The sequence below is a fragment of the Anomaloglossus baeobatrachus genome, chromosome 8 (assembly GCF_048569485.1).
Source record: "Anomaloglossus baeobatrachus isolate aAnoBae1 chromosome 8, aAnoBae1.hap1, whole genome shotgun sequence".
Taxonomy (NCBI): domain Eukaryota; kingdom Metazoa; phylum Chordata; class Amphibia; order Anura; family Aromobatidae; genus Anomaloglossus; species Anomaloglossus baeobatrachus.
In genome coordinates, this window is record NC_134360.1 from 154,129,065 (window position 1) to 154,156,845 (window position 27,781).

The 27,781-nt window shown below is 43.3% G+C and overlaps 1 protein-coding gene across 1 annotated transcript; it reads left to right on the top strand.

Moving 5' to 3' along the window:
• The first annotated feature begins 884 nt into the window (after positions 1–884).
• On the top strand, positions 885–27,781 carry WNT8A (Wnt family member 8A). The gene is made up of 6 exons (XM_075320944.1): positions 885–955; positions 1,048–1,081; positions 1,184–1,322; positions 8,940–9,065; positions 9,600–9,742; positions 27,194–27,781. The coding sequence occupies exons 1-6, from the start codon at positions 885–887 to the stop codon at positions 27,752–27,754; spliced, it is 1,074 nt and encodes a 357-aa protein (XP_075177059.1). The 3' UTR covers positions 27,755–27,781.

The following is a 27,781-nucleotide window of genomic DNA, read 5'->3' on the forward strand; positions in this document are numbered from 1 at the left end:
CTCAATACAAAGTATATGAGCCCATACTTCACTCTGCATACAAAGTAATAGACTTTTTACTGAACCTATACTCCGCTCTATGGTGCGCTCAGGCAGGACCTTTAAATAGGTACTCTGTAAATGAATTAAATTTAGGTCATCTCAAAATAATAGTCATTTATAATGAACTATCAGAATGATTTTTCCCTATACTCCATCCATATGCCCAGTTAGTAGAGCACAAGTTAAAAGAAACAAATCTCTGACGCCCTTAGGCAAAGACCATGGGGCTGCCAATTTCAGAGCCATCCATTATAGAAGTGTTACAAGTCACATCCCAGTGATGACTGATTTCAAGACTTATCCATGAAATCAAATTATTTTCCAATTCTGATAAAAATAAAAATGAAGGTCTCATTAATCTGCATGTTGGAGATGGAAGTCTTCTTTCCGGTTCAGATCTCCAATGGTTATCTGGCTTCATTCACAAACATCTATTGATAAATTGTAACAATTGAAATGTGACACTGAAAATAGCATTGACTTCATTGGTGTGAGGAAAGATAACTAATTTGGCTATCATTTTGTCAATAGAAACCTTATCTAAGTCATTGATAATGTTTTAATATGATTTAAAGGATCTATTGTAAGTATATTGCTCCATTAATGCAGCTCTGGGTCTCTTTCATTGTCTCCTCAAGTGTTGTAGTAGGCGGCCCCTTTTCACACTTTAGCCAGTGAGCTTCTCATATAAGCTTGTGCTATTGGCCAGTAGTAAAAAGAAGGGTCCTTACAACCTCAGAGATGCCTTATAACTATTACAGGTCTTACAACTGCTCATTTGCTGGATATACCACCTCCTTGTGAACATCAATTTGGACTATACAACAAAAGGAAAATTACCCATGGAATTCCAAACACTTTGCACCCTCAGCACTGTTCTTGTGTTTTGCCCCGTCTTTACTGCATCGGCATGGTGAGTATAAACCCAGATTAATATGCAAAATCCCCAATATTCTTTAATGCAACAAAAATTGTTCATTTTTTTTCTTCTTGTCTCTGTTTCAGGTCAGTCAACAACTTTCTGATGACAGGGCCAAAGGTAGTTTGTGCTTATTTGTTTTATCTGTTGAGTTTACGTGAGTTTCGTATATCTGCACAGATAAATGATCACCGTCAAACCATAGTGTCTCGCTTATTGCAGGCCTACCTGACATATTCTACCAGTGTGGCAGTGGGAGCAAAGAGTGGCATTGAAGAATGCAAGTTTCAATTTGCATGGGAGCGGTGGAATTGTCCTGAGAGCACGCTGCAACTAGCAACACACAACGGGATAAGAAGTGGTAAGTACATTCCGGTGACAAAAATGGGGGGCGGAAATGTTTATCCAATGAAAAATATTTATAATTATATATTGTATAATGTGGTGTGTGTGTGTGTGTGTATACATGTGTGTATACAGTATTCAATATATAGATAATACCTTTTGATAAATACATCAACTTGTTTTGAAGTCTGTACGTATGTATATATATATATATATATATATATATATATATATATATATATATATATATATATGTGTGTGTGTGTGTGTATGTGTGTGTGTATGTATATATATATATTCTGGCACATTAATTTAACTGGATGTCCCGCCGATGTTTTCTATGAATTTATACTAATAAAGCTGAATGTTTAAAGAAAATTACAGGACTGCACTGGATTTACAAATTCTATTTATAATATTATATAGTGTGTGTGTGTGTGTGTGTGTATGTGTGTGTAAGAGGCCTGGCTCTGTGTACATATGAGGCCTGGCTCTGTGTGTGTGTGTGTGTGTGTGTGTGTGTGTGTAAGAGGCCTGGCTCTGTGTACATATGAGGCCTGGCTCTGTGTGTGTGTGTGTGTGTGTGTGTGTGTGTGTGTGTAAGAGGCCTGGCTCTGTGTACATATGAGGCCTGGCTCTGTGTGTGTGTGTGTGTGTGTGTGTGTGTGTGTGTAAGAGGCCTGGCTCTGTGTACATATGAGGCCTGGCTCTGTGTGTGTGTGTGTGTGTGTGTGTGTGTAAGAGGCCTGGCTCTGTGTGCACATGAGGCCTGGCTCTGTATGTGTGTGTGTGTGTGTGTGTGTGTGTATATATATATATATATATATATATATATACACACGCACATTATATAATATTGGTTTCCAAATGTGAAAAGCTAGAACATATATTATCAGAAATTTTGAATTGAAGTAGCTGTAGTTCCCAGCGGTGCCCGGGATAGTAACTAAGTGTCTCTCTGTCGCTCTCTCTAGCCGTCCCTCTCTCTATCCATCTCTCTATCTATCTCTCTATCCATCTCTATCCGCCTCTCTATCTCTCTCTGTCTATCTTTTTATCTCTCTCTGTCTGTCTCTGTATGTCTCTCTGTCTGTCTCTTTCCCTGTTTGCATCTCACTCTCTGTCTGTTTCTCTCTGTCGGTCTCTGTCTGTGTCTGCCTCTGTCTGTCTCTTTGTCTGCCTGTGTCTGTCTATCTTTGTCTCTCTGTCTGTCTCTCTGTCTGTCTGTGTCTGTTTCTGTCTGCCTGTGTCTTTCTCTGTCTCTCTCTCTATCTGTCTCTCCACCGATATCATATTACTTCACACATAAGCTTCTTATACTAAGAATGTGCTTCGTTGCCTATAGCAACCAATCACAGTTTCTATTAATGACCTGTAGTTCCCAGCTCCATTGACTTTAATGTAAGCAGGTTTTTTTGGTGAATAACTAAAGCACAGAGTTAAATTTCCCCCTTAAAACATAGTCTATGACGCTCCCTTAGTCACATGGGGTGTCTGTGCAAAATGTAATGATTTTAAATGCGACGGTGCAGATTCCTTTAGTGGACATACAAACACAGACACATACACACACACATACACACACACCCACATTCACACATACATACATACACTCAGCTTTATATATTGGATTTCTGTAGTAAAAAGGGTTGAGGAATTGGAGGACTTAAGTCTTTCTATTAGTAATGAGTGAGAACTACCATGCTCGATACTTGTAATGAGCAGTTGGAAGCTCAGACAGGCTTGACTCATGTACCGAGTGTAACGGAAGTCAAAGGGGAAGTCAAGCATTTTTTCTGGAAGTCTGTCTGGAAAAATGCTTTTTCCAGACAGACTTTCCCCATACACACAGAATTCATAGAAGTTGCATTAAGTCCCGCCTTTTAGGGTTTGCGCATATTTGAGAGCAAAGTCTACAGTCACTAAATAGGACTGCAGACTTTTGAATCGTGACAGTGTGTAGTGCGCACACTGTCACAATTCCCAGGTGTTCTTGGTGCAGGTGAGCAGTCACATAACCGAATATATGCGATTTGCATGCAGTCATATGCCAACTGGACGGATTTAGCTTCTCTCAATACACTTTTATTGAATGAAGGTGGGTGAGACTAGTAGACATGTGACTGCAGAAGTGCAAATGACATATAAGCTGTCAGGTGAGTGCTGACTTAGGCCTGTTTCACACATCAGTGAAAAACACTGACGTTCTTCACTGACGTGTAAAACACGCACATGTCCCTCCATGTTCTGTGATTCATGGCACACGTGGGTTGTCCATGTGCAATCCGTGATCCATGATCCGTGATTGCACATGGACATTACTCACCTGCCTTCACTGCTGCTGTCCATGGTGCTGAAGTCCTCAGCTCTGCAGCGTCTGTCTACCGCTCTCAGCACCTACTTCTTGGTCGGCAGTTCCTGCTCTCATGAATATTCATGAGCCAGGCAGGAGCTGCCGAGAGCGGAGCAGGCACAGCGAATCGCAGGCAAGGTAAGTTGAAAATATTTAATATTTAATATGTCTGTGATTTTATGGTACGTGTTTCACTGATCACACACGGATCACACCATAGTGTGATCCGTGGGTCATCAGTGATACCATAAAAAAACTGACTTGTCTCCGTGCAGAATCACGGCCACTCGTGCACGCTGCACGGAGACAAGTTCAGTGAAAAATCACTGATGTGTGCGCAGACCCATTGATTATAATGAGTCTGCGTAAGTCAGTGATTCTGGTACGTTCAAAAAAAAGGCACAAACGTACCAGAATCACTGACGTGTGAAGGGGGCCTTACCATAAGGCCCGTTTCACATGTCAGTGAAAAACAGTGACGTTTTTCACTGGCGTGTAAAACACGCACATGTCCCTGCGTGTGCCGTGATTCACGGCACACGTGGGTTGTCTAAGTGCAATCCGGGCTCCGTTCTCCGTGGCCCGTGATTGCACTTAGAAATCAACTCACCTGCGCCCGCTCCCGCTCTCCATGGTGCTGAATCCTCCCGCGATGCAGCATCCGGCCGGCGCTGACCCCTGCAGCACCTGCTTCCGGGTCGGCTCTGTCGTGCATCATTAAGATGCGCGACAGTAATCAGCCGGCTTAGAAGCAGCAGGGAGGACGGGCTGCAGAGAGCGCGGCTGAAGCCGGGTGAGTTAAAATGTTTATTATTTTAAATGCACGTTTTTTTCTGGCACGTGTTTCACGGACCACACCACTGCGTGGTCCGTGGAACATCAGTGATGCCAGAAAAAATGGACATGTCTCCGTGCAGCAATCACGCACACGCGGGTACGCTGCACGGAGACACGTGCAGTGAAAAATCACTGACGTGTGAGCAGACCCATTCATTATAATGGGTCTGCGTATGTCAGTGATTCTGGTACGTTTAAAAAAAAGCACAAACGTACCTGAATCACTGACGTGTGAAAGGGGCCTAAGGTTGTGGAAATAGCATACACCTCACATGCTGTCACAATTCACGAGTGTGCAGTCACATAAGGTGACTGCAGACTTTGCTCTTAATCCTGGACAACCCCTTTATCTTCTTTACATTGCAATATTTGTTTTTTTTTGCATTTTCATTAAGAGCAATAACTTTTTAATTTTCCATTGACACTCTTGTAACAGCTTTTTTTTGTAGTTGTGAATGACCCCATTCATTTTCACATATCACCTTCACGACCGGCTGATTTTGCGCTTTCCATTTTTTCTCACTATTCTTCTTCCAAGAGCCGTAAATTTAGAATGTGAGGGCTCGTTTTTTGCGGATCGAGTTCTACTTTTAAATGAAACAATTAGTTTTACCATATAGTGTACTGAAAAATGGCAAAGAAATTCCAAATGCGGAAAAATTGCAAAAAAAGTGTGATTGTTTTTGAGATATTTTATTCACTGAGTTCACTATATGGTAAAACCGATGTGTCCATAAGATGCCTCAGGTTGTTGCGAGTTCATGGACACCAAACATGTATAGGTTTACTTTTATCTAAAGAGTTAAAAAGAAAGAGACGTTTGTCCAAAAAATGGCGCACATTTTGTGCCATTTTCCATGACTCGTCGCGTTCATTTTTTGGAATCTGGGGCTCAGTGATGACTTATTTTTTGTGTTTGACATTTTTAACAATACCATTTTTGCACAGATGCTACGTCTTAATCGCCTGCTATTGCATTTTGAGCAAAATTTTCCGCGACCAAAAAACTTAATTTTGGCTTTTGGAAATTTTTGCCGCTATGCCGCTTACTTTTATATTTTGATAGATCGGGCATTTCTGAACGCAGTGATACCAAATGTGTATATATGTTTTTTTTTTAACCCTTTAATTTTCAATGAAAGATAAGATCCAGTGCAGAAAGGAAGGCACTCGTCAATATAAATTTCCATATGGTTTATTCCATATGCACACATGTGAAAGGTAGATACAGACAGCCAGGGGAAAAAATGACTAGCGACGCGTTTCGACCGTATTACATGGTCTTAATCATGTCTACATGACTGTACCTACCTTTCAAATGTGTGCACATGGAATAAACCATATGGAAATTTATAGTGAAGAATGCCTTCCGTTCTGCGCTGGATCTCTTCTTACATGCTTGCAGCTGCCCGGCCGATTGTCCGTGCTGCAGAGAGAGGGCCTGGAGACTTGGAGTGGGTGAGCTGAATTCCTTTGTCATTCATTACCACCTTTAATTTTCAATGGGTCGAAAGTGGGGTGATTTGAACTTTTAGATTTTTTCTTACTAGTCACCCTAGTGGACTATAAGGATCAGCAGTCTGATCGCTCTTCCATATCTGCTGATCACAGCTACACAGCCTTGAACACCAGATATGCTCATCTTCTATCTCACACAGCTCTTGGCCAGGTGAAACAGGAAGTGAGTCATGTGAGCTACAGGAGTCATTACATGACTCTATGCTGACATGACAACCGTCAGATTCACGTGATCACGTCATGTGACTTCTGGCGTTGGGTGGTGAGTAAACTTCTACCATGACTGCTATTATAATGGCGCTGTCATTTTTTGACAGCCCCAGAGGTACGGGCAGATCACGGATCTGCTCTTGCCTGCTAAGCACACACGTCAGCTTTACAAATCAGCTGACATGTGCGTGGATCCCCCCGGCTGCCCGCAGCAGCCGGGTGGGATTAACACTATGATCGCTGGGACGTAATTTTACTGCCCGCGGTCATTAAGGGGATATAATGAGCTGGAAAACATGAAAAAAATTTCAAGGAAGGTCACATTGTGAACAAAATACAATTACACCATTGTTTATTTTGGGTTGTGTTTTGCAGTACTCATCGTGTTGTAAATATAACCTGGCAATAGTATGTTTGCATAGTTATTAGTTTGTTTGATTTTTAAGCTATGATTTATTTATTTTTTTTAATTTTGTAAAAATAAAAAAAAAATTGCCTTGTGTTACTATTTTGAAACCTGTAACATTTTGATTTCTCCATTAATAGAGATGTGGGAAGGCATGATTTTTGCTTGGAAAACTGATATTATTATACTACTCTACTTTTTTATGCAATTTTTGAGGGAGGCTTGGTGATTAAAAACAGCAAATATAGTGTTTTGGGATTTGTTTTTGTTTTTTTTTCCTGTGTTCACAGGAAATGTTAAGTAATCTGATGGTTTGTATATTTTTAATTGTTTAAAAGGTTATCTTTTCCATATTCTATTCATTTTGTATTTTAAAAATGAGTGCTTTTACTAATCTTTTATGTGTCTAAAAGCATTTTTTCACTTAATTTTTTGAGCCCCCTTGGAATTTAAAACTGCGATCCTTTGATCTTTTTTTATATAATGCAATATCACAGTATACAGATAAAATCATGGTATCCACTGTCTATAGCTGCACTTTATTGGTCCTGTGGGAGACTATTGGCACCTCGCAAATTTTTGTTGCTGGATGTAGCAATGGGCGCAAAAATGGCACATTGACTGCGGCATTTAAAGAGAGCCTGTCACCAGATTTGGTGACTAAGCTGCAGCCACCATCAGTGAGCTCTTATATTCAGCATTCTAGTGTATATAAGAGCCCAGGCCGCTGTGTAGAAGGTAAAAATAACTTTATAATACTCACCTAAGGGGCGGTGCGGTGCAGACTGGTCGGATGGGTGTCTCCGTTCTCCGGTAATGGTGCCTCCTCTTTCAGCCATCTTTGCCCTCCTTCTTCTGAAGCCTGAGTGTATGACGTGTCCTACGTTGTCAGAGGGAATTTTTGTGTCTAAACGAGGACTGAAACCACCTCAATACTCAATGTATCAAAAACATGTCCGCAAATATTAAAAAACTATTTTTATTAAGTGAAAAAGTTTAAAAACCTTAAAAAACATAACACAAAAAAGGCGGTGCACTCCTGAGGAAGCCTAGCATTTGGTTGGCGTAACACGTGGGGATAGCAGCCGACTCATGAAAGCTCCCTCTTTTTTAACAGAGATCTAGGGTTATTTATCTCTTTATATATCCTTATAGACGTATTATATTGATAATAATGAATACTATTTAAGCATGCTCTAGGTGTCTTGTACATATGTTATCTGTGACAATTTATGCTGATTCAGCTATATGATCTGTGCCACTCTGAGTATCCCCCTTTGTACCCTGGTTATTCTTTACAGATTGTTCCCTGTGTGCATATTATGCTCTGTATTAGGGAGACCATAGAGATGTCTGGACTGCCTTTTTTGTGTTATGTTTTTTAAGATTTTTAAACTTTTTCACTTAAAAATTGTTTTTTAATAAATGGAGACATGTTTTTGATATATTGAGTATTGACGTGGTTCCACTGCCCGTTTAGACAAAAAAATTCCCTTTGTGTTTTTCTATGTATGCCCTTTGTGTGGTGCATGCAACTGTCTATTTTCCTTCTACTATTATATTGCAGTAGTGCAGACCCATTTTCTTTGTTTTTTCTAAGCGCCCTACGTCATCCACACTAGCCGGCATTGAGGTCCTGCGCAGGCGAACGACAATACTTTGATCTGCCCTACTATGGGCAGATCAAAGTGCGCCTGCGCAGGACCTCAATACCAGCTAGTGTGGATGACGTAGGATGCGTTAGTATGCTGTATATAAGAGCCCACTGGTGGTGGCCGCAGCTCATAGTCGCGTTACCTGGTGACAGGTTCCCTTTAATGGGTTTACAGTAGGGACCAGGGAAAGCTCTGGTTGCTGCTGTTAGAGGCTCATGCCAGGTGTGTAACACATGTAATTTGCGGTGTGTGGAGTAGGATTAGCTCCAGAGCCATCCCCAAACACTGAAATCCGATATGCACTGTATATGTATGGCAGATGTTGGAAAGTGCTTAAAGGGGTTTTCTATTGCTGGATAACCCCTTCTTAATAAACGATGTCACAAGGCCCCTGCAGGACTTCTGCTCTGATGGAGTAGTGAAGGCTGCAGTCAGTCAGTGACATTGCTAATGACACATGACTACCAAAAGGCACAGCACAGAGATTGCAGGAATGGCGCAAGTCCAGGAGATAAGTATTCAGGCGTTTTTTTATTATTATTTTCAGCTGGAAGGTACATGTTAAGCAGGGGTTCTCCCATCAGAATTGTCTGTCAGCAGCTCTACCTAGTATGATAATAATAAGATATTTATGTCTATCCTTTACTCCTTCAGCCACAAGAGAAACCTCCTTTGTACATGCCGTCAGTTCAGCCGGAGTAATGTACACATTGACCAGGAACTGTAGTATGGGAGATTTTGATAATTGTGGATGTGATGATTCTAGAAATGGACGTATTGGTGAGTCTCATCATCTGGAACCATTTTCTCTCTATTCAAATTCTACAGGTAATATTACAAGTAGTCAATTTGATTACATACTTTCCACCGTAAATGCTTACATGGTTGGCACTTGTGTATATAAATACTGTATAGATAGTGCAATATATAATAATCTATATATAGCCTTTTTTATATACATACATATATAAAATATATCTCGTTGTGTACTTTGCTATGCCTTTGGGTTGCCTAGATTAATGCTCTGCTATTTATTTTACTTCTGTCACCGGCAGGGACAGGGATGTTCATGCTAATATATACTCCAGCATTTTCCTAGGTATACCGGTGAGCGTCCAGCAGTGACATTTCATGGATTGTACTGCTCAGCAGGGGGAGGCACAGAAAGGTCATTAGGATACAAGTGCCAAGTAAAATTGCTTTTGCTATTTAGAAATGAAACCTACATTAATGTTGTTAAATGCCAAATGTTATTTTTGATGGTTAATCTTGATACTGTACATTTAGCAACATTTTGAGTTCTTTCTTATACAGGTGGCAGAGGCTGGGTATGGGGTGGATGCAGTGATAATGTTGAATTTGGAGAAAGGATCTCAAAGCTTTTTGTTGATGGCCTGGAGACAGGACACGATGCTCGAGCCTTGATGAATCTGCATAACAACGAAGTAGGAAGACTTGTAAGTTCATCAACATTCTTTCTTTCTTTACATGTTTCTTTCATTTGACAACATGAAAATAAAATGGTGGTAGAGATATGTTGTCTTATTAGAGGTCACTGCAAGTTAGGGCCCCCATACATATTAATATTTGACCAAACACCAATTCCAGCAGGATCAACCGTAATGTTTATGGCGGCCTCCTGACTCTCCCTACAGATTTTGGAAAGAGAAGATTCTACACTGATGGATTTTATTAGTCAGTTTTTTTGTTCAGGGCAGAGAAGTCACTCCTGGAGGAGTTTGGCACTGGCAGTGTAGCACCCACGGGGCAAGGGGTACAACTGTTACTCATCACCAGGCCGGTGATGTCGGGTCAGGAGGATGTCACGAGTGGCCCTTTGCCTGGTTTCGGGGCCCCGAGGTGTACAATAAAGAAGGGGGGATGATGAAGGATGTTTGTCTCGTGACACCACCTGTGGTACGCGGCCAGGGAATAACCGCCGCTGCTATCCTCCAGGGCTGATGGTTGTACAGCTAAGATATTTCTGCTCCCCACAGGTGGAGCGGGCCCTGGGGAGGATGATGAGGGGAGTAGTAATGGCTGGCGCCGAAGCGCGGGGCGGCGCCGCCGGCAAGGACAGGCGGACATAGTCTTTGCGGGTTCAAGGTTTCTTTACTCACAATCCTGGTTTACCCAAGAGATACCGGTCACCGCCGTGATAGGCTCTAGTCGATTCTGAACAATTTGAGGTCACTGCTGGTGTTCCCACTGTGAGTCCTTTCTGGTCGGGGTCCCTCCAATCCCGGTGTATGTGGAATGTGAAACGGGCTGCAGGTGTTCCCTGCACTCTTCGCAGAACCTGGAATCTTGTTTAGCTGTGAGAACCTGGGCTGAACAGTCTGCTCTAAGCCACGGGTCTTGCAGTGCTCCCAGAAGTGTGAAGGTAGAGAGAATGTGCCTGAACCGAAGTCCCGACTGTGCTCCTCACCGCAAGCTGTGCCCGGGACTAACTGACTAAATGTGAAGATGATCCTTCCCTTTTCCCCAAGTGGTGCCCACCGGCCCAGGTGGTTGTCCTAGTGACCTGTAAAATCCCATGCTTCGTGATGGCCACCCCCTTATCTACCCAAGGCCAACCCCTGGTGGGATAGCACCTAAAGGCCCCGTCACACTAAGCAACATCGCTAGCAACATCGCTGCTAACGAACAACTTTTGTGACGTTGCTAGCGATGTTGCTGTGTGTGACATCCAGCAACAACCCGGCCCCTGCTGTGAGGTCGTTGGTTGTTGCTGAATGTCCTGGGCCATTTTTTAGTTGTTGCTGTCCCGCTGTGAAGCACAGATCGCTGTGTGTGACAGCGAGACAGCAACAACTAAATGTGCAGACAGCAGGAGCCGGCTTCTGCGGAGGCTGGTAACCAATGTAAACATCGGGTAACCAAGAAGCCCTGTCCTTGGTTACCCGATATTTACTTTCGATACCAGCCTCCGCTGCTCTCACTGTCAGTGCCGGCTCCTGCTCTGTGCACATGTAGCTAGCTGCAGGACACATTGGGTTAATTAACCCGATGTGTGCTGTAGCTAGGAGAGCAGGGAGCCAGCGCTAAGCAGTGTGCGCTGCTCCCTGCTCTGTGCACATTTAGCTGCAGCACACATCGGGTAATTAACCCGATGTGTGCTGTAACTAGGAGAGCAGGGAGCCAGCGCTAAGCATTGTGCGCTGCTCCCTGCTCTGTGCACATGTAGCTGCAGCACACATCGGGTAATTAACCCGATGTGTGCTGTAGCTAGGAGAGCAGGGAGCCAGCGCTCAGTGTGCACTGCTCCCTGCTCTCTGCACGTGTAGCTCCGTGCGGTGGTAACCAAGGTAAATATCGGGTTGGTTACCGATATTTACCTTAGTTACCAAGCGCAGCATCTTCCACGCGGCGCTGCTGGCTGGGGGCTGGTCACTGGTTGCTGGTGAGCTCACCAGCAACTCGTGTAGCGACGCTCCAGCGATCCCTGCCAGGTCAGGTTGCTGGTGGGATCGCTGGAGCGTCGAAGTGTGACATCTCACCAGCAACCTCCTAGCAACTTACCAGCGATCCCTATCGTTGTTGGGATCGCTGGTAAGTTGCTTAGTGTGACGGTACCTTAACTGTGTTTGTTGTGTGAATGTGAGAAACACCAGCGATTAACCTCTCTTTACCCAAGATGAGTACTACATCTTAAGGGAAATACAGTACCCTGTGGCGACTGAAGCCTCAGGGGCGCCACAGCAGCAGCTCTTGTAAAGCTCTCATCAGAACGTTCCTACAGATATGGGAGTAAGGAGATTACTGTCACATGACGGCTTTCTTGTGTGTATGGCCAGCCTTACACTTACTGGAACACTTGACCAGAAAATTCACATCTCTAATTAACCTGTGCAACCCCTGTCCAGTATTCTTGGAGGTGTTGGAGTGTATTCTTAAGTAGTTTTAAGTAGTGTTTGAGCCTTGGTATAATGTCACATTAGCTTTGGGTTTTTAGTTATAGAATACAAAATGATCAACTCTTCTTTGTATATACATTATGTCTGGCTATCTGTCTAAAAATGTACCGTATTTTTCAGACTATAAGACACACATTTTTCCCCCTAAATGTTGGGGGAAAGTGAGTGGTGCATGTAGGGCATGGCTGCAGGGAATGAGGGTGCTGCAGTGGAGGGGTCATTGGGGGGCATGAGCAGGCTGCAACAGCGCCTGCCATGACTAAGTGGGCCCGCTCATTTAATATGCACGCCCATCCTCCCGCCCATCTCTCAGCGCTGAAGCCGGCGCTGACAAGTGGGCGGGATGATGGGCGGGGGATGCGCGCATAATTAACAGCCGGCCGTGATCACCCCTGGCAACTACAGCCTGGAGTGATCACTGCCCCCCACGCATCATCATCAGCGCGGGGGGGCAGTGAATCAGTCCACTCACTGACAACAATCCCTGCAGCACCACGATGTCCTCCTGTCTGTGCAGGCCACGGCTGTGTGGAGACTAGCGGTGCTCACAACGATGACGTCATCGCTGTGCGCACGTGTCCACACAGCTGCGGCCAACACAGACAGGAGGACGAGCGATGCTGCAGGGATCGGGGCCAGCTCCATACACTCCAGTAGCGCTGCTGCTGCTACAGACGGGAGGAGGAGTGATGCTGCAGGGAGCGAGGAAAGATGAGTATGAACGTTTATTTTTTTTGTGTGCCACATGATGGGGCCATATAGCAGGGTGGGGTCATATAGCAGGATGGGGGTATATAGCAGGATGTATGGGGGTATATAGCAGCATGGATCGGGATATATAGCAGGATTGATGGGGGTATATAGCAGGATGAATGGGGGTATATAGCAGGATGGGGGTATATAGCAGGATGCGGCCATACGCCAGGATGGGATATATAGCAGGACGCGGCCATATGCCAGGATGGGGTATATAGCATGATGCGGCCATATGCCAGGATGGGGTATATAGAAGGATGCGGCCATAAATATATATATATATATATATATATATATACAAGGCAGGAGGATCATTACCAGGAGGGGGTACCTTATTAGAGAATTTGGGGACATTACCCCCATAACAGTGTCAGCAGCAGATCCTTGCCCCATAATAGTGTGTCATGACCACATTTTTTGCTTAAAATGTTGTTTTCCTATTTTCCTGCTCTAAAACCGGGGTGCGTCTTATGGTCCGATGCATCTTATAGTCCGAAAAATACGGTAATATTTTTTAATTTATTGTAAGATGATATTATTCCTTTATAGTTTTACATCTCAAGTTTCAGTTTGATATTTTATTCATAAATACTGCAGTTTATTATGTTCTTTTATATGGCACCATCTTATTCCATAGTGCTTTAGAGACATTATCATCCCTGTTCCCAAAAAGGTTCACAATCTAAAGACAATATTATTATGGGGGGGAAAGTCTCACAAGGAGAACATACAAAGTCCTTGCAGATATTGTTTGGGATTTGAACCCAGGATTCCAGCACTGTAAGGCTACAGAGCTATAATGGACCCCTATTCTAATTACTGAACCACAATACTATACCATTGAACACAGTAACTCATAGATCATGTGCACAAGACATCTTTTACACCGTGTGCAGAATTATTAGGCAAGTTGTATTTTAGAGGATTTTTTTTATTATTGATCAACAACTATGTTCTCAATCAACCCAAAAGACTCATAAATATCAAAGCTTAATATTTTTGGAAGTTGGAGTGTTTTTTTTAGATTTGGCTATCTTAGGAGGATATCTGTTTGTGCAGGTAACTATTACTGTGCAGAATTAATAGGCAACTTAATAAAAAACAAATATATTCCCATCTCACTTGTTTATTTTCACCAGGTAAACCATTATAACTGCACATAATTTAGAAATAAACATTTCTGACATGCAAAAACAAAACCCCCCAAAAATTAGTGACCAATAAACACTCAACAGCCTACCATCCATAAATTCTGTCAGTTGCTTGACTTGTTTACGATCAACATTGCATGCAGCAGCCACCACAGCCTCCCAGACACTGTTTCGAGAGGTGTACTGTTTTCCCTCCCTGTAGATCTTACATTTTATGAAGGACCACAGGTTCTCTATGGGGTTCAGATCAGGTGAACAAGGGGGCCATGTCATTATTTTTTTATCTTTTAGACCTTTACTGGCCACCCACGCTGTGGAGTAGTTGGATGCATGTGAAGGAGCATTGCCTGCATGAAAATCATGTTTTTCTTGAACGATACCGACTTCTTCCTGTACCACTGCTTGAAGAAGTTGTCTTCCAGAAACTGGCAGTAGGACTGGGAGATGAGCTTCACTCCATCCTCAACCTGAAAAGGTCCCACAAGTTCATCTTTGATGATACCAGCCCATACAAGTACCCCACCTCCACCTTGCTGGCATCTGAGTCGGAGTAGAGCTCTCTGCCCTTTACTGATCCAGCCTCTGGCCCATCGATCTGGCCCATCAAGAGTCACTCTCATTTTATCAGTCCATAAAACCTTTGAAAAATCAGCCTTAAGATATGTCTTGGCCCAGTCTTGATGTTTTATCTTATGTTTCTTGTTCAAAGGTGGTCGTTTTTCAGCCTTCCTTACCTTGGCCATGTCCCTGAGTATGGCACATCTTGTGCTTTTTGATACTCCAGTAACATTGCAGCTCTGAAATATGGCCAAACTGGTGGCAAATGGCATCTTGGTAGCTTCACGCTTGACTTTCCTCAATTCATGGACAGTTATTTTGTGCCTTTTTTGCCCAACACGCTTTATGCAACTCTTTTGACTATTTGCCATGAAACGCTTGATTGTTCGGTGATCACGCTTCAAAAGTTTGGCAATTTCAAGACTGCTGCATCCCTCTGCAAGACATCTCATAATTTTGGACTTTTCAGAGCCCGTCAAATCTCTCTTCTGACCCATTTTGCCAAAGGAAAGGAAGTAATAATTAAGCACACCTTATATAGGGTGTTGATGTCATTACACCACACCCCTGCTCATTACAGAGATGCACATGACCTGATTTACTTAAAGGGGTGGTTCACCCATATTTTTTATTGTCTAGATCGATATTATATTGAGAAACAAGGTTTCTCTCAAATACCTTTTGTTGGCAATAGTGCCTGTGAGAGGCGCTATTGCAGACCGCTGCTCCCCGTCCAGTGACGTACCCGTCCAATGCTGCCACATCACATCCGTGCGGCCAGCTACAGTCTTCCAGACTCTGAGCTGTGAGCGGTGCTTCACTGCTGTCACAGCCCATTTGCTCCCCCCTCCTCCTCCCTCCTCGCACAGCACAGCACGGCACGTCTCCTGCTCTTCCTCCCTCCTCCCTCCTCGCAGAACGCTGCAAGCAAGAGACGCGCTGTGAGGGAGGAGGCAGGAGGAGCAGGGAGCAGATGGGCTTAGAATGCAGCCGGCCGCACGGATGTGACGTGGCAGCATTGGACGGGTACGTCACTGGACGGGGAGCAGCGGTCTGCAATAGCGCCTCTCACAGGCACTATTGACAACATAAGGTATTTGAGAGAAACATTGTTCCTCAATATAATATCGATCTAGACAATAAAAAATATGGGTGAACCACCCCTTTAATTGGTAGTTGGCTCTCAAGCCTATACAGCTTGGAGTAGGACAACATGTATACAAATTATTGTGTGATCAATACTCATTTGCCTATTAATTCTGCACACAGTGTAGACACCACTGCAGCCGCAGAGTTCACATTTTGCTGGTGGTCTAGCCATCATTCATGCAGGATCGCTGCCGCAAGTGTCTTTTACTTGATAAGAGTGAACGCCTTCTGAACAAAAGTCAATCGAAGAATGAGCATGTCACTTCTTTTAACCAATTTAGAGTTTCTGAACCTTGTAGCAGTTAAAATAAGTGGCATAATATTGAACATGTGCACAACAATTTTGTTGTGCTGTGCACTATGTTTGTTCCTATTATGGGGTACTTGTGAGGTTCTTCTTCTTTCAGATTCCATACGGAATCCACCTGAAAGAGAAATCATGAAACAAAGTCATAAGGAGTTTTTTGTCTCAGTAATTTTTTTTGTAGAAAATACACTTTCTGGTTAGTTTCTGTCCAAAAAAAGCATGTAGCAGTTTATGGATTGACCCCATTCACTAACAAAACATGATCACAGTTTTCTGATGTATATTTACTACATCTGAACATACCGTTACTATAGTTACAGCATCTGTAGGAGCTGTACGTATGACATTGATATACATTGTAGGAGCTACATATATAGACATTGTAGGAGCTGTATGTGTAAGACTTGTAGAGAGACGTCATTGCAGCTGTATTTATAAGACATGTAGAGAGACGTCATAGGAGCTGTATGTAAAAGACATGTAGAGAGACATCATAGGAGCTGTATGTAAAAGACATGTAGAGAGATGTCGTAGGAGCTGTATGTATAATGCCTGCTTTACACACTTCAATAAATCTTTCAATCCGTCGTCGGGGTCAAGTTGTAAGTGACGCACATCCTGCATCGTTCGTGACGTATTTGCATGTGACACCTACGTGCAATCAAGATTGAACGAAAATACGGTGATCGCATACACGTCGTTTATTCCTCATACATTGGACGTTTTGTTGTATGAACCTAGTCAATTGAAACGTGTGACATCCCTCATACGATTGTGATGTCTGAGGCTATGTGCGCAGGTGTGCGCTCTGCACCGCAGCTTAAAAAAGGTCTGCTTCAGAGCGCAGCTGAAAAGCTGCATTCTGAAGCGCCTCACAATGTCTGTAATTCACTAATCTCTGTCAGTCGGTCACTATCTCTGTCCCTCTCTCTCTGTCCATGTCAGTCTATCCCCCTCTCTCATATACTCACCGATCCCCGATGCTGCACGGCATTCACACTGCTCCGGCGGCTTTTACTGTTTTGAAAAAGCCGGCCGCCCATTAAACAATCTCGTATTCCCTGCTTTCCCCGCCCACCGGCGCCTATGATTGGTTACAGTGAGACACGCCCCCACGCTGAGTGACAGGTGTCACACTGCACCCAATCACAGCAGCCGGTGGGCGTGTCTATACTGTGCAGTGAAATAAATAATTAAATAATTAAAACAAACGGCGTGCGGTCCCCCCCAATTTTAAAACCAGCCAGATAAAGCCATACGGCTGAAGGCTGGTATTCTCAGGATGGGGAGCTCCACGTTATGGGGAGCCCCCCAGCCTAACAATATCAGCCAACAGCCGCCCAGAATTGCCGCATACATTAGATGCGACAGTTCTGGGACTGTACCCGGCTCTTCCCGATTTGCCCTGGTGCGTTGGCAAATCGGGGTAATAAGGAGTTATTGGCAGCCCATAGCTGCCAAGAAGTCCTAGATTAATCATGTCAGGCGTCTATGAGACACCTTCCATGATTAATCTGTAAATTACAGTAAATAAACACACACACGCCCGAAAAAATCCTTTATTATAAATAAAAAACACAAACATATACCCTGGTTAACCACTTTAATCAGCCCCAAAAAGCCCTCCATGTCCGGCGTAATCCAGGATGGTCCAGCGTCGCATCCAGCGCTGCTGCATGGAGGTGACCGGAGCTGCAGCAGACACAGCCGCTCCTGTCACCTCCACACAGCTAATGAAGACAGCCGCACGATCAGCTGAGCTGTCACTGAGGTTACCCGCTGTCACTGGATCCAGCGGTGGATGCAGCGGTGGCCGCGGGTAACCTCAGTGACAGCTCAGCTGATCGCGCTACTCACCTCAGTTGCTGCGTGGAGGTGAGAGGAGCAGCGGTGAGTAGCGCGATCAGCTGAGCTGTCACTGAGGTTACCCGTGGCCACCGCTGCATCCACCGCTGGATCCAGTGACAGCGGGTAACCTCAGTGACAGCTCAGCTGATCGCTCGGCTGTGTTCATTAGCTGTGTGGAGGTGACCGGAGCGGCGGTGTGTTCTGCAGCTCCGGTCACCTCCATGCAGCAGCGCTGGAAGCGACGCTGGACCATCCTGGATTACGCCGGACAAGGAGGGCTTTTTGGGGCTGATTAAAGTGGTGAACCAGGGTATATGTTTGTGTTTTTTATTTATAATAAAGGATTTTTTCGGGCGTGTGTGTGTTTATTTACTGTAATTTACAGATTAATCATGGAAGGTGTCTCATAGACGCCTGACATGATTAATCTAGGACTTATTGGCAGCTATGGGCTGCCAATAACTCCTTATTAGCCCGATTTGCCAACGCACCAGGGCAAATCGGGAAGAGCCGGGTACAGTCCCAGAACTGTCGCATCTAATGTATGCGGCAATTCTGGGCGGCTGTTGGCTGATATTGTTAGGCTGGGGGGCTCCCCATAACGTGGAGCTCCCCATCCTGAGAATACCAGCCTTCAGCCGTATGGCTTTATCTGGCTGTTTTTAAAATTTGGGGGGACCGCACGCCGTTTGTTTTAATTATTTAATTATTTATTTCACTGCACAGTATAGACACGCCCACCGGCTGCTGTGATTGGGTGCAGTGTGACACCTGTCACTCAGCGTGGGGGCGTGTCTCACTGTAACCAATCATAGGCGCCGGTGGGCGGGGAAAGCAGGGAATACGAGATTGTTTAATGGGCGGCCGGCTTTTTCAAAACAGTAAAAGCCGCCGGAGCAGTGTGAACGCCGTGCAGAGCCGGGGATCGGGGATCGGTGAGTATATGAGAGAGGGCTGTTCAATTCACTTACTCAGGAGTTTAGCGGTCACCGGTGAGTCCTTCACAGGTGACCGCTAATCAGGACGCAACACAGACAGAGCCGCAGCATGACAATGAAGTCGGGTGAAGTTCACCCGAGTTCATTCTGACAGTGCGGCTCTTTCTGTGTCTGCTGTCATCTGCCATTCAGCTCTGCTACATGGCTGTCTGTGGCTGCTGTCAGCGGCCATGTAGCAGAGCTGAATGGCAGTGACATAGTAAAAACGCATCCCTACACATTTTACACACGCTTGGCAAGTCAATAAATAAAAAAAAAAAAAAAAGGGTGTCCAATGCATACGTCACAGAACACATGATCTAAAGGATCGCACACAAAATTGATCAATTTAACATAGACTACTAACGCACGTGTGACAGCAAATGAACGACCTACGTGCAATCTCATTCAATCGCATATGCGACCTGGGCGTGTCACATCGCATACGAGATCGCACACCTAATTGTAAGGTGTAAAGCTGGCTTAAGACATGTAGAGAGACATCATCGGAGCTGTATGTATAAGACATGTTGAGAGACGTCGTTGGAGCAGTATGTATAAGACATGTAGAGAGACGTCATTGGAGCTGTATGTATAAGACATGTAGAGAGACGTCATAGGAGCTGTATGTATAAGACATGTAGAGAGACGTCCTTGGAGCTGTAAGTATCAGACATGTAGAGAGACGTCGTTGGAGCTGTATGTATAAGACATGTAGAGAGACATCATAGGAGCTGTATCTATAAGACATGTAGAGAGGTCATTGAGCTGAATGTATAAGACATGTAGAGAGACGTTGATGGAGCTGTATGTACAGTATAAGACTTGTAGAGAGATGTCACTGGAGCTGTAAGTATCAGACATGTAGAGAGACGTCGGAGCTGTATGTATAAGACATGTAGAGAGACGTCGTTGGAGCTGTATGTATAAGACATGTAGAGAGACATCATCGGAGCTGTATCTATAAGACATGTAGAGAGACATTGTAAGAGCTGTATGTATAACACATGTATAGATGTTGCATGAGCTGTATGTATAAGACATGTAGAGAGACATCATCGGAGCTGTATGAATAAGACATGTAGAGAGACGTCATTGGAGCTGTATGTATAAGACGTAGAGAGATGTCATTGGAGCTGTATCTATAAGACATGTAGAGAGGTCATTGAGCTGTATGTATAAGAAATGTGGAGAGACGTCATTGGAGCTGTATGTATAAGACATGTAGAGAGACGTCATTGGAGCTGTATGTATAAGAAATGTGGAGAGACGTCATTGGAGCTGTATGTATAAGACATGTAGAGAGACATTGTAAGAGCTGTATGTATAACACATGTATAGATGTTGCATGAGCTGTATGTATAAGACATGTAGAGAGACATCATCTGAGCTGTATGTATAAGACATGTAGAGAGACGTCATTGGAGCTATATGTATAAGACATGTAGAGAGACATCATAGGAGCTGTATGTATAAGACATGTAGAGAGACGTCATTAGAGCTGTATCTATAGGACATGTAGAGAGGTCATTGAGCTGTATGTATAAGAAATATAGAGAGATGTCATTGGAGCTGTATGTATAAGATATGTAGAGAGACATCATAGGAGCTGTATGTATAAGACATGTAGAGAGATGTCATTGGAGCTGTATCTATAGGACATGTAGAGAGGTCATTGAGCTGTATGTATAAGAAATATAGAGAGATGTCATTGGAGCTGTATGTATAAGATATGTAGAGAGACATCATAGGAGCTGTATGTATAAGACATGTAGAGAGATGTCATTGGAGCTGTATCTATAAGATATGTAGAGAGGTCATTGAGCTGTATGTATAAGAAATGTGGAGAGACATTGTAAGAGCTGTATGTATAACACATGTATAGATTTTGTATGAGCTGTATGAATAAGACATGTAGAGAGACATCATAGGAGCTGTATGTATAAGACATGTAGAGTGACGTCATTGGAGCTGTATGTATAAGACATGTAGAGAGACGTCGTTGGAGCTGTATGTATAAGACATGTAGAGAGACGTCATTGGAGCCGTATGTATAAGACATGTGGTGAGACGTCGTTGGAGCTGTATGTATAAGACATGTAGAGAGACGTCGTTGGAGCTGTATGTATAAGACATGTAGAGAGACGTTGGAGCTGTATGTATAAGACATGTAGAGAGACGTTGGAGCTGTATGTATAAGACTTGTAGAGAGATGTCACTGGAGCTGTAAATATCAGACATGTAGAGAGACGTCGGAGCTGTATGTATAAGACATGTAGAGAGACGTCATTGGAGCTGTATCTATAAGACGTGTAGAGAGGTCATTGAGCTTTATGTATAAGAAATATAGAGAGACGTCACTGGAGCTGTATGTATAAGATATGTAGAGAGACATCATAGGAGCTGTATGTATAAGACATGTAGAGAGACGTCATTGCAGCTGTATTTATTAGACATGTAGAGAGACATCGTAAGAGCTGTATCTATAAGACATGTAGAGAGACGTCGAAGCTGTATGTATAAGACATGTAGAGAGACGTCGGAGCTGTATGTATAAGATATGTAGAGAGACATCATAAGAGCTGTATGTATAAGACATGTAGAGAGACGTCATTGCAGCTGTATTTATTAGACATGTAGAGAGACATCGTAAGAGCTGTATGTATAACACATGTATAGATGTTGTATGAGCTGTATGTATAAGACATGTAGAGAGACATCATCGGAGCTGTATGTATAAGACATGTAGAGAGACGCCATTGGAGCTATATGTGACATGTAGAGATTGTCGTAGGATCTGTATGTATGAGACATGTAGAGTGACGTTGTTGGAGCTGTATCTATGTCGCTGTTATGATTGCTGCTTAGCTGTCAAACACAGCGACGCAGCAGCGATCATAACGTCGCTACATGTGCAGAGAGCAGGGAGCTGCGCACACTGCTTAGCGCTGGCTCCCTGCTCTCCTAGCAGGGAGCCGGCACTGGCAGCGTGAGAGCGGCGGAGGCTGGTAACGAAGGTAAATATCGGGTAACCACCTTGGTTACCCGATGTTTACCCTGGTTACAGCTTACCGCAGCTGCCAGATGCCGGCTCCTGCTCCCTGCTCTCTTCATTTCGTCGCTCTCTCGCTGTCACACACAGCGATCTGTGCGTCACAGCGGAAGAGCAACAATAAAAAAATGAACCAGGGCTGTGTGTAACGAACAGCGATCTCACAGCAGGGGCCAGATCGCTGCTCAGTGTCACACACAGCGAGATCGCTAATGAGGTCACTGCTGCGTCACAAAAACCTTGACTCAGCAGCGATCTCAGCAGCGATCTCGCTATGTGTGAAGCACCCCTAAACTGAAAAGAAGTTAATAAATAGCAAGCTTTCCAGACTACTTAGATCTCTTCATCAGGTATTGTATAAGACAAAATCTGAAGAGTCACATATTTATACACAACAGGACAAGTATAGACGTTGTAGGAGCTTTATATATAAAGGTAGGCTGAATCAGAATGAAATCTCCCTGCAACAATTGCCCTGCACCTAAATGCTTTATAATAGAGGAACAGGTAATCAGGGACAGATGATGATAATGTGTCATATTATTTGCTGACTAGCTACATTACTATATTTATGTTTAAAAGATGAGGGCAGCTGGTAGGCACAGATACTGGTAGGCACACCTAAGCATAGTACTGCTGACCTGAGGTGGTTGGGTTGGGCAGGCACAACACTAGTGAAAGCTGTATTGGAACCACCAAGACTGCACTGACTGCCAGTTGCTAAGGCACAAAACTGAAAATGGAAGCCAAGGACAGAACGATATTGTATAGTCAGGACACCTACGTGGATTTTTTTTTTGCCATTTTGCCAATAACAAGGTTTTATTTATTGCTCATGAAGTTTATGCTACAGCTAAATATGAGAAATGGAACAAAACATTGTAAACTTTTAATAAGCAGTATAAAAACCAAAGGGCAGGAAAATAAGTGTAAAGGCCCCATTACACGCTATGATATATCGGGCGATATGTCGTTGGGGTCACGGATTCCGTGACGCACATCCGGCATTGTTTGACATATCGTAGCGTGTGACAGCTACGAGCGACTGTTAACGAGCAAAAATACTCACCTTATCGTTGCTCATTGACATGTCATTCATTTTCAAAATATCGGTCACATTCCTGGATGCAGGTTGTTCGTCGTTCCTGAGGCAGCACACATCGCTCCGTTTGACACCTCGGGAACGACGAACACAGCTTACCTGCGTCCCGCCGGCAATAAGGAAGGAAGGAGGTGGGCGGGATGTTACGTCCCGCTCATCGCCGCCCCTCCGCTTCTATTGGACGTCCGCTGTGTGACGTCGCTGTGATGCCGAACGTCCCTCCCCTCCAGGAAGTTGTGCACCGCCCACAGCGAGGTCGTTAGGGAGGTAAGTACGTGTGACAGGGGTGACCGACTTTGTGCGACACGGGCAACAAATTGCCCGTGACGCACAAACGATGGGGGTGGGTGCGATCGCGCACGATAAATCGACACGTGTAACGGGGCCTTAAGAATAATGGTGTGCAAGACGATAGCCCCGATTCATCAAGACCGACGATTTTCTCACCGGACTTGATAAGGGGGCATGTTGGAGTCAGAGGCGCACGTTTTATTAATGATCTCCTAATGAATCAGGAGAGTCTAAAGATTATATATAAGAAGGCAATGGATCATCTCTGAAACATGTAGTCCAATAAAGTCCATAAACCTACTGTGATTCTGTGCCAATTTAGGCCACACAATATTTTTCTCTCCTTGGCTTTTATTTATGTTCAGGAATTAAAGAAGATGCATAAATCGAGTGTCAGCTGTCTTCCAAAAAAACTCAGCACCACTGTTGTCCATAGGCTGTGTCTGGTAATGAAGTTATTTAAGGGGTTCATTCAGGGGTTTGGTTTTTTTATTGGTTTTTTTTTCTTCATTTTCCCTAGAAGACTGAGCAGTTGCTAACTAAATGCCTGTGCTGCCCTGTGGCAAACTCTGCCAACTCCAAGTGGTAATGTAGTGCTCCTATTCACGATTCTCCTACCTACTGTGACATCACATCAACAGAGCAGTTCCTTTTCTACTGGTCTGCTTTGTCGGTGGGGAATCACTGTCATCATCATGTTGATTGACAGCTGACTCCCTGCTGTGTTAAGCTGAGATGGCTGTCAATCAACATGACATTCGTAGTAGTGCCCCATCGATAGAGCAGAGTTGAAGAGAAGGAACTTCCTTGTTGACAAGATCTTGTAGGAAGCAGAAGAATTGCCGCCTGGCAGCGAGAGAATGTCACAAGGCAGCACAAGCAGCTAGTTAGTAGCTACCTGATGATAAATGTCACAAATACTTGCAAATGGGGCTGAGACAGGGTCTATAGAGAATAGTAGGCCAGGACAGAGTGAAATTATCGCCACAGACATCACCAAGGGTGCGGATTTTGGAAAAAAAATGGGCTTTTATAAAATTGTCATACAATTCCTTTACTATGATATCATCATCATTTCTATGATATGTTAACAAACTGTAAAATATATTTAATATTAGGTCACTTAGTAAACATCCTTTATAGAGACCTATACAGTGGTGTGAAAAAGTGTCTGCCCCCTTTCTGGTTTGTTATTATTTTGCATGTTTGCCACACTTAAATGCTTCAGATCATCAAACAAATTTAAAAATTAGACAAAGATAACACAAGTAAACACAAAATGTAGTTTATATATAAAGGTATTTATTATTAAGGCAAAAAAGAAATCCAAACCTACAGAGCCATGTGTAAAAGTGATTGCCCCCCTAAAAACATAAATTAACAAAAAATCACTTAAATAGGACCTGCCTGACAAAGTGAAGTAGACCAAAAGATCCTCAAAAGCTAGACATCATGCTGCGATCCAAAGAAATTCAGGAACAAATGAGAAACAAAGTAATTTATATCTATCTGAGTGGAAAGGTTATAAGGCCATTTCTAAGGATTTGGGACTCCAGCGATCCACAGTGAGAGCCGTTATCCACAAATGGCGAAAACATGGAATATGGGTGAACCTTCCTAGGACTGGTCAGTCAACCAAAGTTACCCCAGAGTGCAGTAAAGACTCATCAAAGAAGTCATAAAATACCCCACAACAATATCCAAAGAACTGAAGTTCTCACTTGCCTCAGTTAAGGTCAATGTTCATGACTCTACCATAAGAAAGAAATTGGGCAAAAATGCCCTGCATGGAAGAGGTCTAAGACAAAAACTACTGTAGAGAAAAAATAACATAAAGGCTTGTCTCAGTTTTGCCAAAAAAACCTCTTGATGATCCCCAAGACTTTAGGGAGACTACTTTTTGGACTGACAAGGCAAAAGTTGAACTTTTGTGATGGTCTGGGGCTGTTTTGTTGCTTCAGGACCTGAAAGACTTGATGTGGTAAACGTAGCAATAAATTCTGCTGTCTACCAAATATTCAGAAGGAGAATGTCCGGTCATCGAACCGTGACCTCGTACTTGGATTATGCAGCAGGATAAAGATCCAAAACACACCAGCAAGTCCACCTCTCAATGGCTTAAGAAAATCAAAATTAAGACTTTGGAGCAGCAAAGTCAAATTCCTGACCTTAATTCGATTGAGATACTGTAGTATGACCTTAAACGGGTAGTTCATGCTCAGAAACCCTCCAATGTGGCTGAATTACAATTCTGCAAAGAAGAGAGGGCCAAAATTCCTCAACAGCATTGTAAAAGACTCATTGCTAGTTATCAAACGCTTGATTGCAGTTGTTGCAGAACCAGTTATTACGATAGGGGGAATCACTTTTTCACACAGGGCCCTGTTGGTTTGGATTTCTCTTTCCCTTAATATTAAAGAACTTCATTTATAAACAGCATTTGGTGTTTACTTGGATTATCTTTTTCTAATATTTAAATTTGTTTGGTGATCTGAAACATTTAAGTGTGACAAATATGCAAAACAATAAAGCAGGAAGGGGACAAACACATTTTTCACCACTGTATGCTCGATAGCAGCTCCCTTGGCACTGTGTGCTATTACTTTCAATGCACAGTGACAGTGTGCTCCCTCGCCGGTGATCGCACTGTCAGTGCACATTGTTAGAAGAAAATTCAGTGAGCAGTAAAAACAGAGGCCAGCCCTGCCCCCGACAGTCATGCAACATTTAAAGAATTTCCCAGAAGTTTCCAGCCAACCAAAATTACCCCAATTGTGTAGTGACAACTCATCAAAGAGGTCACAAAAGACCCCACAGCAACATCCAAAGAACTGAAGGTCTCACTTGCCTCAGTTTTACCAGTAAACCTCTTGATGATTCCCAAGACTTTAGGAAGAGTACTCTGTGATCTGACAAGACAAAAGTATAACTTTTTGGAAGGTATATGTCCCATTATATCTGACATAGAAGTAATACATCATTTCAGAAAAGGAACATAATACCAACTGTAAAATATGGTGGCGGTGGTCTGATGGTTTAGGGCTGTTTTGCTGCTTCAGGACCTGGAAATCCTGCTGAAGTAAATGTAACCATAAATTTTGCTGCCTACCACAAAATCCTAAAGGAGAATGTTTGTGACCTCAAGCTTAAGCGCAATTTGGTTATGCAGCAGGACAATGATCCAAAACACACCAACTCTGAATGGCTTAAGAAAAAAAAATTAAAACTTTGCAGTGGCCTAGTCAAAGTCCTGACCTTAATCCGATTGAGATGCTGTGACATGCCCTTAAAAAGGCTGTTCATGCGCAGAAATCCTGCAATGAGGCTGAATTACAACAATTCTGCAAGGATGAGTGGACCAAAATTCCTCAAGAACGTTTTAAAAGTCTCATTGCCAGTTATTGCAAACATTTGATTGCAGTTGTTGCTGTGAAGGGTGGCCCAACCAGTTATTAGGTTTAGGAGCAACAGCTTTTTCCCATAAGACCCTGTAGGTCTGAATTTCTTTTTCCCTTAATAATAAATTAATTTAATTTAAAACCTGCATTTTGTGATTACTTACAGTATGTTATCTATGTCTAATATTTAAATTTACAAGGTGATCTGAAACATTTAAGTGTGACAAACATGCAAAAGAATAAGAAATCATGAAGGGGCAAACACTTTCAGACCACTTTAGATACAGTACAATTCAAGCAAACAATACAACTACACTGCAATATGGTTACACAGACCTACATCAGTATTTTGTTCAGTCTACAGTATTTCTAATTAAATCATTTATCTCTTTATTTTAACAGGCTGTAAAAGCAACAATGAAGAGAACATGCAAGTGCCATGGAGTTTCGGGAAGCTGCAGTGTACAGACATGTTGGTTACAACTGGCAGAGTTTCGGGATATTGGCAACCATTTAAAGGTCAAACATGACCAGGCCTTAAAACTCGAGTGGGACAAGAGAAAGATTAGGTCAGGTAACAGTGCAGATAATAGAGGAGCTATAGCAGATGCTTTTGGATCAGTGGCCAAAAGTGAGCTCATCTTTTTGGAAGACTCCCCCGATTATTGCTTAAAGAATGCCAGCCTGGGTCTCCAAGGTACAGAAGGAAGAGAATGCCTCCAGAGCGGAAAGAATTTGACTCAGTGGGAAAGGAGAAGTTGCAGGAGGCTTTGTACAGAATGTGGTCTCAGAATAGAAGAGAAGAAGACTGAGATTATTAGCAGCTGTAACTGCAAGTTCCATTGGTGCTGCACGGTGAAATGCGAACAGTGCAAACAAATAGTGATCAAGCATTATTGCTCCAAGCGAGAACGAAATTCTGACATGTCCATAAAAAGGAAAAGCAGGGGACATCAGAGATAGCAAAACAGATATGTGGTCAATCCAAAT

Coding starts and splice junctions, on each gene's coding strand:
- WNT8A (XM_075320944.1), top strand. CDS start 885: ATGGAATTCCAAACACTTTGCACCCTCAGCACTGTTCTTGTGTTTTGC. Junction 1,082..1,183: donor TTCTGATGACAGGGCCAAAG/GTAGTTTGTGCT, acceptor CGCTTATTGCAG/GCCTACCTGACATATTCTAC. Junction 1,323..8,939: donor ACACAACGGGATAAGAAGTG/GTAAGTACATTC, acceptor TTACTCCTTCAG/CCACAAGAGAAACCTCCTTT.